This window comes from Rhinoderma darwinii, chromosome 3, assembly GCF_050947455.1.
Source record: "Rhinoderma darwinii isolate aRhiDar2 chromosome 3, aRhiDar2.hap1, whole genome shotgun sequence".
Classification (NCBI taxonomy): domain Eukaryota; kingdom Metazoa; phylum Chordata; class Amphibia; order Anura; family Rhinodermatidae; genus Rhinoderma; species Rhinoderma darwinii.
Genome location: NC_134689.1, coordinates 244,793,133 through 244,806,799, shown reverse-complemented (window position 1 = coordinate 244,806,799; position 13,667 = coordinate 244,793,133). Strand labels below are relative to the sequence as shown.

Sequence of the window (13,667 nt, the reverse complement as noted above, 5' to 3'; positions counted from 1 at the left end):
GTCGGTAATCCATGTAACGCTTGGATTATTGACTAAGCTTTTTTAACTCAATGGAATAAAGATTCATATTTTATATGAGGTTGTGCTGGATTTCACCTTTTGATCCGTACCGTAGAGAAATAAGGGCTGTGTGTCATGGCACTCCAGGATTGTAGTTTTTCTCTTTATTATTAGAGCTAGAGATGACATATGCCACAAACGTAGCAGGATGCACAATGCAACAAAGTATTGTTGGACAGACAGGTGCCATGTGATATGCCTGCTGGCCAAGTGCAACTGCCTGTGATGGCACTGATTGACATTCAAAACAATGGGTGGAGGTTTCTACCATTAAAACCGCATCACATAAGCCATGGGTGATGAATTTCACATGTATAACCAGTCTGTATGAATATGTCACAAGGAGTACAGCAAAAGAACAATAGCAATAATTAAACTATATAGGTATGATAATCTAGAGTATGGCAGATGTTCATCTCTAAGGCTTAAAATCCAATTAAGCACTCCAAATGTCCAGAAAGACGGCAAAATAAATTTTATATATCTGTTCTCTGTATTAGAGTGAATTATTTACTTAGATAAAATGCAATTATGGACTATGAACATATAAATATTTTTAAGTGCCCTTTATTGAATCTGGTATAATATGTGCGGTACAAAGGTTACTGATCTCTACACAGGCCTCTGACTCATTGATTTAAAGAGGTTCTGTCACCAGATACTCAAATCCCGATCTCCTATTGCATGTGATCGGCGCTGCAATGTAGATAACAGTAACGTTTTTGGTTTTTTTTAAAACGTTCATTTTTGGCCAAGTTATGAGCTATTTTATATATATATGCAAATGAGGTTTTAAATGGACAACTGGGCGTGTTTTTTTTCTTATGTCCAACTGGGCGTGTATTGTGTTTTTAACTGGGCGTGTTTACTTGTTTCACTAACTGGCCGTTGTGAATAGAAGTGTATGATGCTGACGAATCAGTGACCAATCAGCATCATGCACTCCTCTCCATTCATTTACACAGCAGCATCACGTTCTTATTAGAACGATGTGCAGCCACATACACAAGTGTCCTGATAATGAATACACATGACCTCCAGCCTGGACGTCATGTGTATTCAGAATCCTGACACTTCTGAATCTTTTCTGTGAGATTTCCAGCAAGGGAAACGAAATCTCGTTTAACTCGTAATCTCGCGAGATTACGCATGGCTTGCTGGAATCTCACAGAAAAGATTCTAATAAGAACGTGATGCTGCTGTGTAAATGAATGGAGAGGAGTGCATGATGCTGATTGGTCACTGATTCGTCAGCATCATACACTTCTATTCACAACGCTCAGTTAGTAAAACAAGTAAACACGCCCAGTTAAAAACACAATACACGCCCAGTTGGACATACGAAAAAAAACACGCCCAGTTGTCCATTTCAAAGCTCATTTGCATATATATATAAAATAGCTCATAACTTGGCCAAAAATGACAGTTTTTAAAAAAAACAAAAAACGTTACTGTTATCTACATTGCAGCGCCGATCACATGCAATAGGAGATAGGGATTTGAGAATCTGGTGACAGAGCCTTTTTAAGGACAGGCAGACCTCTTTGCATTTACACACTGAAATATTCACTAAATCATTATTTCTGCTTAATCCAGTATGACACATCTTTGCATTCTTGTATTTATAAATTAGTCTTTCAATATCTTCTATCCATATAGGGAAGTTACCATACATTAGGAACTAGACCATAAAGTACTGGTAAAAAACTGACAAGTGCCCTCAGGGCTGGGACAAGGGGTAGGCAGAACAGGGGCCATCTAGCGTGCAATGCATAGCGGCAAAATGGGGGACGCAAATGTAAATGAATAAGGTAAATGCCAGAATGCAAACTTCCTCACCTGAGTCTACCTTTTATTATGAGTCAGTTAATTCTATTTTCATGTAAATAAAGATTATATAACAGAACATACATTGTGTTTGATCTTTCTAATATAGTGTCTGTTTGTTAAAATTGGTATTGGAGCCTCAAACCGAAGAGGTGCAATGCTTATTTACATATTGATGACTATACAAATACTGTATGGACATGATGAATTCACCACAGAGCATCCTATAGGGGCACACATATGTAAATATGTAACTATCCCACTTTTGAACAGGAGGCTCCAGTCTGTGAGATCAGCACCCAGGGACCGAATTTTTATACAAAAAATATATTGGAACGTTATAGCACTACATGCGAGGTGCAACGTAAAGATTCTGGGCCACAGTGCAAATTCTGTAAGAAGGCCCCCCAAATACCAAGTGACATTTTTAATAATGGTGTCTTTTTTTATGTGGCATCAGAGCCCGGCAACATGCCTGACTATATGTGACAGTTATATAGTCATTATTCATATAAATAAATGTAAACACCCTTCAATCTTCCAGTTAACATATCCTACTCTGTTGAAAATATTTACCACACTATTTATATGGGTGCTTATAAATTTACATCTATATATCTTGTCAATATCACCAACTTTACATAGTTGTCCAATATGTCTAAACAATGCTTATCTTACACTAGTATATTGCATGTATTCTAAAAACATCTCAAAAATAAAACCTCTGTTGAAATATAATGAGAGTCTTAACACACGCGTTAAATGGTAACTAAACTTGCAATGAATTTCTGACATGTCATAGTGACATGTGAGAAGTTTTGATCAGTGGGTGTCCGAACACTGAGACCCCAACCAATCGCTAAAATGAAGCGGCAGAAGCGCTCGAGTGAGCGCTGAACTGCTTAATTTCTGATCTGCTTTTTTTGGAAAGCCGATGTAACGGTGTAAAGGCTCAATAGAAAGTCTATGAGAAAGTCTATGAGCGCTTCTGCTGCTTCGTTTTAGCCATCGGTGGGGGTCACAGTGCTCGGTCCCCCAACAATCAAAACTTCTGATATGTCACTATGACATGTTAGAAGTTTGTTGAAAGTTTAGTTACCCTTTAACTAAGCAGCATAGGCCAGTATTCACCTCATGCAATAGCTTTGCAGAATTTAGAACAAGAATTTAGAACAAAATTTAGAAGTGCGATAATCAATGTCGACTGGAGTACCTTGGGCCTACCAGAGGAATAATTCTTGGGGCCCACCCATCCGCTATATAGAAATAATGCGACCATTCTTAATTGTGTAGTAAAACGTGTGTAGTAAACCAAAGACCAATACAAATTACCACCACATAGTGACCATGTAGTAGTAGACACCAGTTCTTCACAAGGGTCACACATGCGTGCAGCTCTCTCCATTCTGTTTAATGGAAGTTACTGAAACAGCCGAGCAAGAACTGCTCTTCTGTTGCCATAACAACCATACAATAGAATAGAGAGAGCTGCGCGCACGACGCGTGACCCTCTCTCCACTGGTCTCCGCCTGGATTCTGCAGTCATTTCTTGATAGAGCTGGGACCCACATCTATCAGACATTTTTGGCATTTCCTGTGGATATGCCATAAATGTCTAAGATGGGAAAACCCCTTTAATACAATAGAGTGAAATCCAGTCACTCACCGGTGACGTCTTCTCAGATTGTTTTTTGGTCACTTTTCCTTTTCTTCTTCATTTGGCCCAGATTGCCCTGACACCTTCTCCCGACCACTAATCACCTCTGCAGAATTTGAAACAAAATATCTTTGGCTTCTCGCTTTTCAAGCACCTCCCCACCTTCTACAAAATCCACACCATTTATAGTACCCCAGATGGAAATAATGCCCCCTCGGTGCCACACACTATAATAGTACCCCTTTTAGGCCCTACAATAATAATAGTGCCCCACACAGCTCCTTGTAGATAGCACCACACACAGCCCCCCTCTTGTAAATAGTGTCACACACGAACCCCCCCTCTTGTAGATAGTGTCACACACAGCACCCCTCTTGTATATAGTGCTACACACAGCCCCTCCTCTTGTAGATAGTGATACACAGTCCCCCTAGAAGATAGTGCCAAAAAGCCCCCCTCTGTAGTGCCACACATCTCCCACTTAGTAGATAGAGCCATACAGCCCCCCTAGTATATAGTGCCACACAGCCCCCCTCAAAAAAAACTTGTACTTACCTAGCCCTGTCCTCCCGATGTACAGAGCTCTCCATCGTCTCAAACCGGACTCTTGCGTAGGCCAGCATGATGCAATGACGTCATCATGCCGGCCTGTGCAGGGACTCCGTCCCAGCGTCTTATAGGCTTAACGTGGCCTGCAGCATATGCTATTCAATTGTATCTGCGTCCTGAGGACGCAGATACAATTGAATGTGGCAGTCGCTATCACCGGGGCCCCTTCCAGTCTAGCAATGCCACCGGGCATGAGGGGGCCCATGCTGCCCGGCCCATAAATATTATGTGTCGGGTGGAGAGGGCGCCCTCATGCTGCGGGCTCCGTAGCAGCCGCTATGGTTGCTGTAGTTGGCAGGGAGCCCTGGGCAATTGTCTAGTTCCCCCCCCCCCAATCCTGGCCTGCTGTCCATACAGAGTAAGCAGCGGGGCAGCGAGACAATGTAAAGCAGCTCACTGCCCGGGCCCACTGGAGGATGCTCCGGTTCTCCGCTGGGCCAGTCCGACGCTGGCGATAATTATTATGTTATTTTCTGTCAAGTAAATGTTTAACAATACTATATCTGTGTTATGTTGTCCCATTATCTAGATAGCAAAGCAGCGGATTCAGAAGAGAGATTAATGGATACCCTTTTAATGAATGATACATATAATAAACTCATCCGTCCAGCATATAATGATACACAGCGGGTCTCCATCCAGCTCCAGTTGTCACTGGCTCAACTAATCAGTGTGGTAAGATTCTTTAGAATTGTTTATTACATGTCTAGAAACACAGTACAAATACTTTATGTTGTTTTTCTTATTTGTTTATATATCGCTAACATATTCCGCAGTGCTGCAGAAAGATTGTCATAATTTACATCAGTCCTCATGCTTCGGTTTTGCTGCATTTTTTGCTGCAATTGCAGTGAAGTGCCTTGTTATATGCAAAACCGCAGCATTTTGCTGCGATTTTTGGTAATTCCGGTGAAAAACACATGAAAACCTCAGCGTGAGAACCCAACTATGCACACTGGGGCCAATTTCATAGGAAGCAATTAACTTAGTAGGGGGAATTTAACAACTTCCACGTTGGTTTTTCTGTCATAGAAAAGCCACAAATGCCCGCATTTACAATAATTTACACCAGAAACTGGCATAAATTATAGTGGTGATATAAGGCCGGCTCCTGGCTGGTATTGAATTCACTCCGTGTCGCATCTTAATCCAGTGTGTTTCCTATTAAGACTGGCATATGCAATGCCAGTCTTAATAAATTCCCTTGAGTATGTATTTAGAGTTGGGTGGAAAGTGGAGAACCTTATGTCACCCGTAGACTATAATGGTATACGTTTAATGTATATGTAATGAAAAGCTATTAAAAAGCCCATGAGGAATACATTAAATGTATGGCTGTGACATGCCCTGTGACATATGCCATACAGTGGCATACGTCACCCATAAGCTCCCATGTTAAAATAAAACTTATCCTGGGCCATATACTTTTATTTAAAGGAATTCCCGTGTTTTTTTAGAAGGTCCTCCGCAATAATAACAAAAAGAGAAATGGAATCGGCATTTTATAAAACATAGCTTTTACTAATGATCCTTCTTAAAATTGTGTTATAAAGCATTTTACACGTTTTTCAATCCTAGCTCGCCTTATTTGTATGTATGCATGTACCATTTATCTCTTTGTGAGAAAAATAGTAATGATACAGCTTTGGGGCCAGTGCCCTCCTACCCGTTTCATTGTCAGGTTCAGTTTAGATCATCAAAAACAATGCATTAGTTTTGTTCTCCCATTGCGTTTCTTTACGGCCCAAAACAAATCACCTGGTGATGCACTGTGAACTCTGTCCGGCTCGGGTAGGCGGACATTGTTCCCACCATCATAGTTACCGGTGGATGACACATTGCGTCACAGCACTTGTTTTTTGCTTTTGTTTGTGGTGTGGCATCACTGAGAGGCGGGTACACGCCCCCCTCTTCCGTCTGATACATCCCTGCTTTGCCATAGTGTTCAATAGTATCTGCGTCCTAAGGACGCAGATACTATTGAATGTGGTTTCGCTACCGCTGTAGAACCCATAGCGGCTCATGCCGCGGGCCTCGTAGCAGCCGCTATAGCTGCTACGGTGGTAGTTACGCCACCGGTGATTGACACAGCTCCCCTCCTATATCTTCCTGGACAATCACCTCTGCACAGGTCACAGAGCATGCCCATGTGGTACATTCCTTTTGAAGGGCTAAAAAAAAATATGAGGTTCACCAGATGTAATGCATATGATCCAAAGAGCACGTTGATAACTTAGTAAGAAACTTAGGCTGGGTTCACACGACCTATTTTCAGACGTAAACGAGGCGTATTATGCCTCGTTTTACGTCTGAAAATAAGGCTACAATATGTCGGCAAACATCTGCCCATTCATTTGAATGGGTTTGCCGACGTACTGTGCAGACGACCTGTAATTTACGCGTCGTCGTTTGACAGCTGTCAAACGACGACGCGTAAATTTACTGCCTCGGCAAAGAAGTGCAGGGCACTTCTTTGCAACGTAATTTGAGCCGTTCTTCATTGAACTCAATGAAGAGCAGCTCAAGATTTACGAGCGTCACAGACGCCTCGCATAATACGAGGAGGAGCAGTTACGTGTGAAACGAGTCAGCTGTTTTCTCTCGAAAACAGTCTGTCTTTTCACACGTAAATGCCTGCTATCGTGTGCACATACCCTTACTAAGAAACAGTAAGAAACTTATAGATGCTTTTGAGTCTGGAAAGAGATTTCTTCTACCAAATATTTATTGGTCTAGAAGTAAAGTTCTGACAATTACTTGTCATCCATATTAACTTTGATGGGACAAAGTTTTCTGTCACACAGTCATCATGTTGCCCTTATCTCTCAGGTCTCTCTGGTAGTCAACCCCTCCATTCCCTCTCACTATGTAGAGATAAACTTCCCTTTCCTCTCACTTTGCAGGAACAAACTTAATTAAATCTATGCTTGAAGAGTGGAAAACATGATCTGGTATGGTTATTTGCCGATCAGATATATTTCAGACAGATCAAAGCTTTCACCCTAATTTATAGGTTATAAGATCTTTTAACAAGCTAAACACAAGGCATCCTGGGAACTGTAGTTTCGTTTTAACAGCACTGAGGCTGAGCTTAGCCTCCTACTTATTTGTCATTATAAATCAATCGCATGATGAGATTTTTACTATAAATGTAGCATTTTTATTGTACACCCCAGGATAGATACCCTAATCGGTTTATGTTGGAATCTCTGGAAATATCCTTTAATGTGTCCCTTACATATGTTGTATGTCTGAATGACTGTTGTCTGGGCAGGGTATAATCTGATTATGAGCATCCTTGATTATATTAGCCTCTAGTACATGTTCCACTGTGAGAGATTGCATCTGTTTGCTGTCATGTTTTGTGTTCTGTTTGCTATCCAGATGTCCATGCTTTCAGGGATAAGTATATTTTTGGTGACAGTGTGCAGCTTGAACCTAGAGTCTTCATGTGTCACAGAAACCAAATCTCTTAAGGACATCTGCAAAGAAACATCTTTTGACACGTTGTACATACAATGATATGATACGTCAGAAGGGCAAGTTAAAGGGTGAAACAACTTTCTGAAGGCTTACGCCTTACTTCTTGTCATTCTGATTTTCTTAAAGTATTGGCATTAAACAAATGTTGATTGTATGTTGAGCCATAATAATTGAACATGTGCCCTGCATAAAGGCAGAGCAGGACAGTTGATTTTAAAGATCTTGAAATATTTTCAATTTCTGATTTTGTTAATAAAGAAATATAACATAACTTATGATTGAAAATTTCAAATGGAAACTCGTACTAAATAACAAGCTTTCTCATGCCCATTCTTGATCTAGAGCAGCAGCAATTTTCTAGTCAAAACTATATTTGTTTGGCGAATGTCCAAATAGTACGGCATGTACATATAATCGGTATAGCAAAACGTAAAAGTTATTGTATCACATATTGAAAAAAAGACAAACAAAAATGGTACAGGGAAAAGTTGGCAGCGGTTGGGGAAATGCACCTTGGGGCACAGTGAAGGAAAACAATCTTCTAGATATCCAGGATGTCTGCTAGGGATATACTTTAATTTTTATTATTTATTTATTGCTGTATTGACCTTGAAATTCATCATAGGGATATGTGGTTACTGTAATGCTTGGAATTAGACTACAAGCAAACCTGGATCCTGGTCCCCTCTAGGATAATCAGAACTTGGATGACATGTCGAGGACAGTGACGCAGAGCACCATAGCATAGTGGGACAGACTTCAGTGGCACCATGCACAGATGTCAGAGGAGTTGCTCTCCTGCGCTGGACAAGTTTGGGGGCATGAAGTGACAATGAATGAATGAGACCGTTATTAAGTTGGCACAGGCTAACCTGGGGTTCGGGAAGACTAAGGAATCCCACATTCTTCAACTTAATCTCTGCAAGAAAGTATGGACTTTGCCGGCAAGATTCATAGGTCGCGTTACCTAGGATAGTCCCCAACAGACCGTCGGGCTGTAGATGGCGGGTACGAAACGTTTTGTGGTCAAACAGATCCAGGTCGGTAACAGGCAGGCAGCATCAGGAACAGTAATCGTTATCTGGAGAAAAGATCAGGTTCAGGCCAGATGTCAGTACACTGATAAATCAGATCAAGCATAGTCAAGACGAAAGCTAGGTCAAAACTTTTAAAGGATTCCATCAGATGATGTCATACGTGTAGCTGGTTCCCGATCCCGTGGCTAGAACTACGCATTACAAGCAGAAGAGAGCCGTGGCATCTCGTTATGGGGGCGCCACGGTTCTGGACAGGTTAACATGTTGCCTGGCGAGCAGGAGGAACATCTCAGTGGCGCATGTCAGCCTGTGGCTGACAGTTACTTTGTATATTATATAATTACATTGTGCACACCTATGTAGAACATGCAATTTGGATACCATTGAGCTAGTCTACGATTTTGTGTTTTCCTCTACTGATATATTTATATCTGGGATAAATTTAACAGGGATTCCCTTTTACCATTTTTAGTAGTACTTTTCTATGATATGGGATGTAAAAAATATTACTTTCTTGCAATACTTACTGGCGGTCTGATTATATGATTAAAGCAGTTGTCCCATTAGGACAACCCCTGTCCATATGATGATATGCCCTGTTCGGATATATAGACATCATAGAGGGGGCTCCATTGCTTGGAAACCAGCTCTATGAGCTAGAACGAAGAGCCACTCAGTATAATTTAAATGGATGCCTTGTAATACTACATTTCATAAGCTGGAACCATGGCAATCATGTGATTGCTGCACTAGCTTTATTTTCAGGAGGGGTTCTCATGATTAGACAACCCCTTGTTTTTTTTTCCAGAAACCACTCCACTCTGCCTATTCACTAGAATGCAATACCAGAAATAGCCCATGGACAGGAGTGGTGCTGTTTCTGGAAAAATAAAGCAGATTTCTTCTTTTTTTTTTTTTTTTTTTAAGCATACAATCTCTTTAACCCTTTGGCAACATGTGACTTAACTGTACACCACAGCCGCCCAGGGTTGTATGGAGCGGGCTCACAGATTGAATAATCAGAGGGTGTCCGTTGTATGTTATAGCGATCCAGGCCGTTTAACCACTTAAATGCCACGGTCAATAGCGACAGCGGCATCTAAGCCATTAGAAAGAGTGGGTGGCTCCGTCAGCTCCTCGCCCGTTCACAAGACGCGATGGCGGGTGCTGATGGTTGTCATGGCAGCCTGGGTGCCTAATGAGGGCCCCCAGGTCTGCCGTCTTTATGCTCCTATTAAGCCTGGCCAGGCCTGAATAGGAGATTGTAAAAGTACCATACATTGCAATACATAAGTTACATAGTTACATATAGTTACATAGTTAGTACGGCTGAAAAAAGACACATGTCCATCAAGTTCAACCAAGGGACGGGAAAAGGGAAGGTAAACATTTCTACACATAGGAGCGAAAAAAAATTTGTTCTAGGAAATTATCTAAGCCTTTTTTAAAACCATCTACTATCCCTGCTGTGACCAGCTCCTGTGGTAGACTATTCCATAGATTCACAGTTCTCACAGTAAAGAAGGCTTGTCGCCTCTGCAGGTTAAACCTTTTTTTCTCCAGACGGAGGGAGTGCCCCCTTGTTTTTTGAGGGCGTTTTACATGGAACAGGATTTCACCATATTTTTTGTATGTGCCATTAATATATTTATATAAATTAATCAAGTCCCCCCTTAGTCGTCTTTTTTCAAGGCCAAATAGGTTTAGTTCCTCATAACTTAGATTCTCCATGCCCCTTATTAGCATTGTTATTATTGCAGTGTATGATACCAGTGATCAAACGACTGCTTGTTCAAATTCCCTACGGGGACTAAAACAAAGTAAATAAAATAATTAAATGTTAAAAAAAAAACAAAAAACTTTTTCCCATTATTGCCCTAAAGTAATGTAAAAAAATATGTAAAATGATCATAATAATTGGTATCACCGTAACAGTCCAAACTGTTCTAATATAAAAAGCCTGCACGGTGAACGCTGTAAAAATAAATAAATACTGTAAATAAAGAAATAATGCCAGAACTTCAGTTTTTTAGTTACCTTAGCTCCCCAAAAAAATGGAATAAAAAGTTATCAAAAAATCGCATGTACCTCAAATGGGTAATAAATAAAAACTACCGCCCGCCCCACAAAAAAACAAGCCCTCTTACAGCTATGTTGACGTAAAGATAAAAAAGTTATGACTTTTGGAATGCGGGGAGGAAAAATTGAAAATGAAAATCAAAAAAATGGCTGCGGCACCAAGGGGTTAAGTATGGTTAGATGCCGCAAGAGAAAGCTAACGGCTGCATTTCCTTGTTTTCTGTGAATATAATATGAAATTTAGAGATAATTTCAGTAAATGGGCTCCAATGTGTCAACTCCATTGCAAGTCTTCCTGATTATAGGTTAATTTGAGGTTGTCGTCCAGTGCTTCGAAATGACTGTATAAAGAGGAAGCAGTATAATTAATGTCATGTAGACTTTTCAGGGTAGCTTGAAATGTGCTCTTACAAACCAGTAAGTTGCTTTCAAATGAAATTACAAGGTCTATTAGATTTCATATGCATTATGCATTTTATTGAATTTAACTACAAGTTCTGTTCTCTGACTCAGACAACACTCTGGTGTGTAACTGTAAAGCCCAACAACATTGAGGTCACTGCCAGCTAAATATTTGTTTCTTAAAACAAATATCAAAGACATTTCTTGCTTCTGAAACATTGTGGCTACCAGGCTGGATACAGACAGATTTTTACATTAGATTCAACCCCATTATTTCACAGATGACACTTGCAAATATCTCTCCAAATGTCTTTTAGTTTTTATTGACAGATGGTCATATGTAACATGTTTTTTTTTTTTTTATAGTATACCATTTGTTCATTGTGGTCGATGGATTTCTCTGTGAATAGTGTCAGTCATTGAAGACAATGGGTCAGATTTACTATTCAATATGCGTCAGAATTCTGCCTCATATCGAGACAGAATTCTGACATACATACTGTGTGCCACATTTATTAACTGTAAGGCACTTTTTTCGACATTCTCAAAAAGGAGGCATGGCTTAGTGGGAAATGGGCATGGTCTATCAAAAAGGGGCATGGCTTAAAATGTGACACCATGCGCCAAAATTGTGCAAAAAAATTGCATAATTTTAGAAAACCAAGAGGTGGTATCTGGAAGAGAAACGTGTCTAGCTAGATTCTCCATATCTATCATACAGCATGCAAACACTTTGATAAATTTGGCACATATTCTGACTGCCTGGTCTAAGTGTGCACTGCCTAAAACGTAGACGATATTAGTAAATCTGCCCCAGAGACTGATCACAAAACCATTACAAGATTTATGTAATGGGGTTGTTTAAAGACAATCACACATACAGTGAAGGAAATAAGTATTTGATCCCTTTTGTAAGTTTGCCCACTGTCAAAGACATGAACAGTCTAGAATTTTTAGGCTAGGTTAATTTTACCAGTGAGAGATAGATTATATATAAAAAAAAAAAAAGAGAAAATCACATAGTCAAAATTATATATATTTATTTGCATTGTGCACAGAGAAATAAGTATTTGATCCCTTTGGCAAACAAGACTTAATACTTGGTGGCAAAACCCTTGTTGGCAAGCACAGCAGTCAGACGGTTTTTGTAGTTGATGATGAGGTTTGCACACATGTTAGATGGAATTTTGGCCCACTCCTCTTTGCAGATCATCTGTAAATCATTAAGATTTCGAGGCTGTCGCTTGGCAACTCGGATCTTCAGCTCCCTCCATAAGTTTTCGATGGGATTAAGGTCTGGAGACTGGCTAGGCCACTCCTTGACCTTAATGTGCTTCTTTTTGAGCCACTCCTTTGTTGCCTTGGCTGTATGTTTCGGGTCATTGTCGTGCTGGAAGACCCAGCCACGAGCCATTTTTAATGTCCTGGTGGAGGGAAGGAGGTTGTCACTCAGGATTTGACGGTACATGGCTCCATCCATTCTCCCATTGATGCGGTGAAGTAGTCCTGTGCCCTTAGCAGAGAAACACCCCCAAAACATAATGTTTCCACCTCCATGCTTGACAGTGGGGACGGTGTTCTTTGGGTCATAGGCAGCATTTCTCTTCCTCCAAACACGGCGAGTTGAGTTAATGCCAAAGAGCTCAATTTTAGTCTCATCTGACCACAGCACCTTCTCCCAATCACTCTCAGAATCATCCAGATGTTCATTTGCAAACTTCAGACGGGCCTGTACATGTGCCTTCTTGAGCAGGGGGACCTTGCGGGCACTGCAGGATTTTAATCCATTACGGCGTAATGTGTTATCAATGGTTTTCTTGGTGACTGTGGTCCCAGCTGCCTTGAGATCATTAACAAGTTCCCTCCGTGTAGTTTTCGGCTGAGCTCTCACCTTCCTCAGGATCAAAGATACCCCACGAGGTGAGATTTTGCATGGAGCCCCAGATCGATGTCGATTGACAGTCATTTTGTATGTCTTCCATTTTCTTACTATTGCACCAACAGTTGTCTCCTTCTCACCCAGCGTCTTACTTATGGTTTTGTAGCCCATTCCAGCCTTGTGCAGGTCTATGCTCTTGTCCCTGACATCCTTAGAAAGCTCTTTGGTCTTGCCCATGTTGTAGAGGTTAGAGTCAGACTGATTAATTGAGTCTGTGGACAGGAGTCTTTTATACAGGTGACCATTTAAGACAGCTGTCTTTAATGCAGGCACCAAGTTGATTTGGAGCGTGTAACTGGTCTGGAGGAGGCTGAACTCTTAATGGTTGGTAGGGGATCAAATACTTATTTCTCTGTGCACAATGCAAATAAATATATATAATTTTGACAATGTGATTTTCAGTTTTTTAAAAAAAATATAATCTATCTCTCACTGGTAAAATTAACCTAGCCTAAAAATTCTAGACTGTTCATGTCTTTGACAGTGGGCAAACTTACAAAATTAGCAAGGGATCAAATACTTATTTCCTTCACTGTATACTAGCTAAAGCTGCTATGAATGCTTAATAATTCAA

General features: G+C 40.6%; 1 protein-coding gene across 1 annotated transcript in view; it reads left to right on the top strand.

Moving 5' to 3' along the window:
- The window catches only part of CHRNB4 (cholinergic receptor nicotinic beta 4 subunit), a 53,009-nt gene that overhangs the window by 30,207 nt on the left and 9,135 nt on the right, over positions 1–13,667 (top strand). The window contains exon 2 of the mRNA XM_075855133.1: positions 4,683–4,828. Coding sequence (XP_075711248.1) covers positions 4,683–4,828 — 146 coding nt within the window. The remainder of the gene's footprint in view (positions 1–4,682; positions 4,829–13,667) is intronic.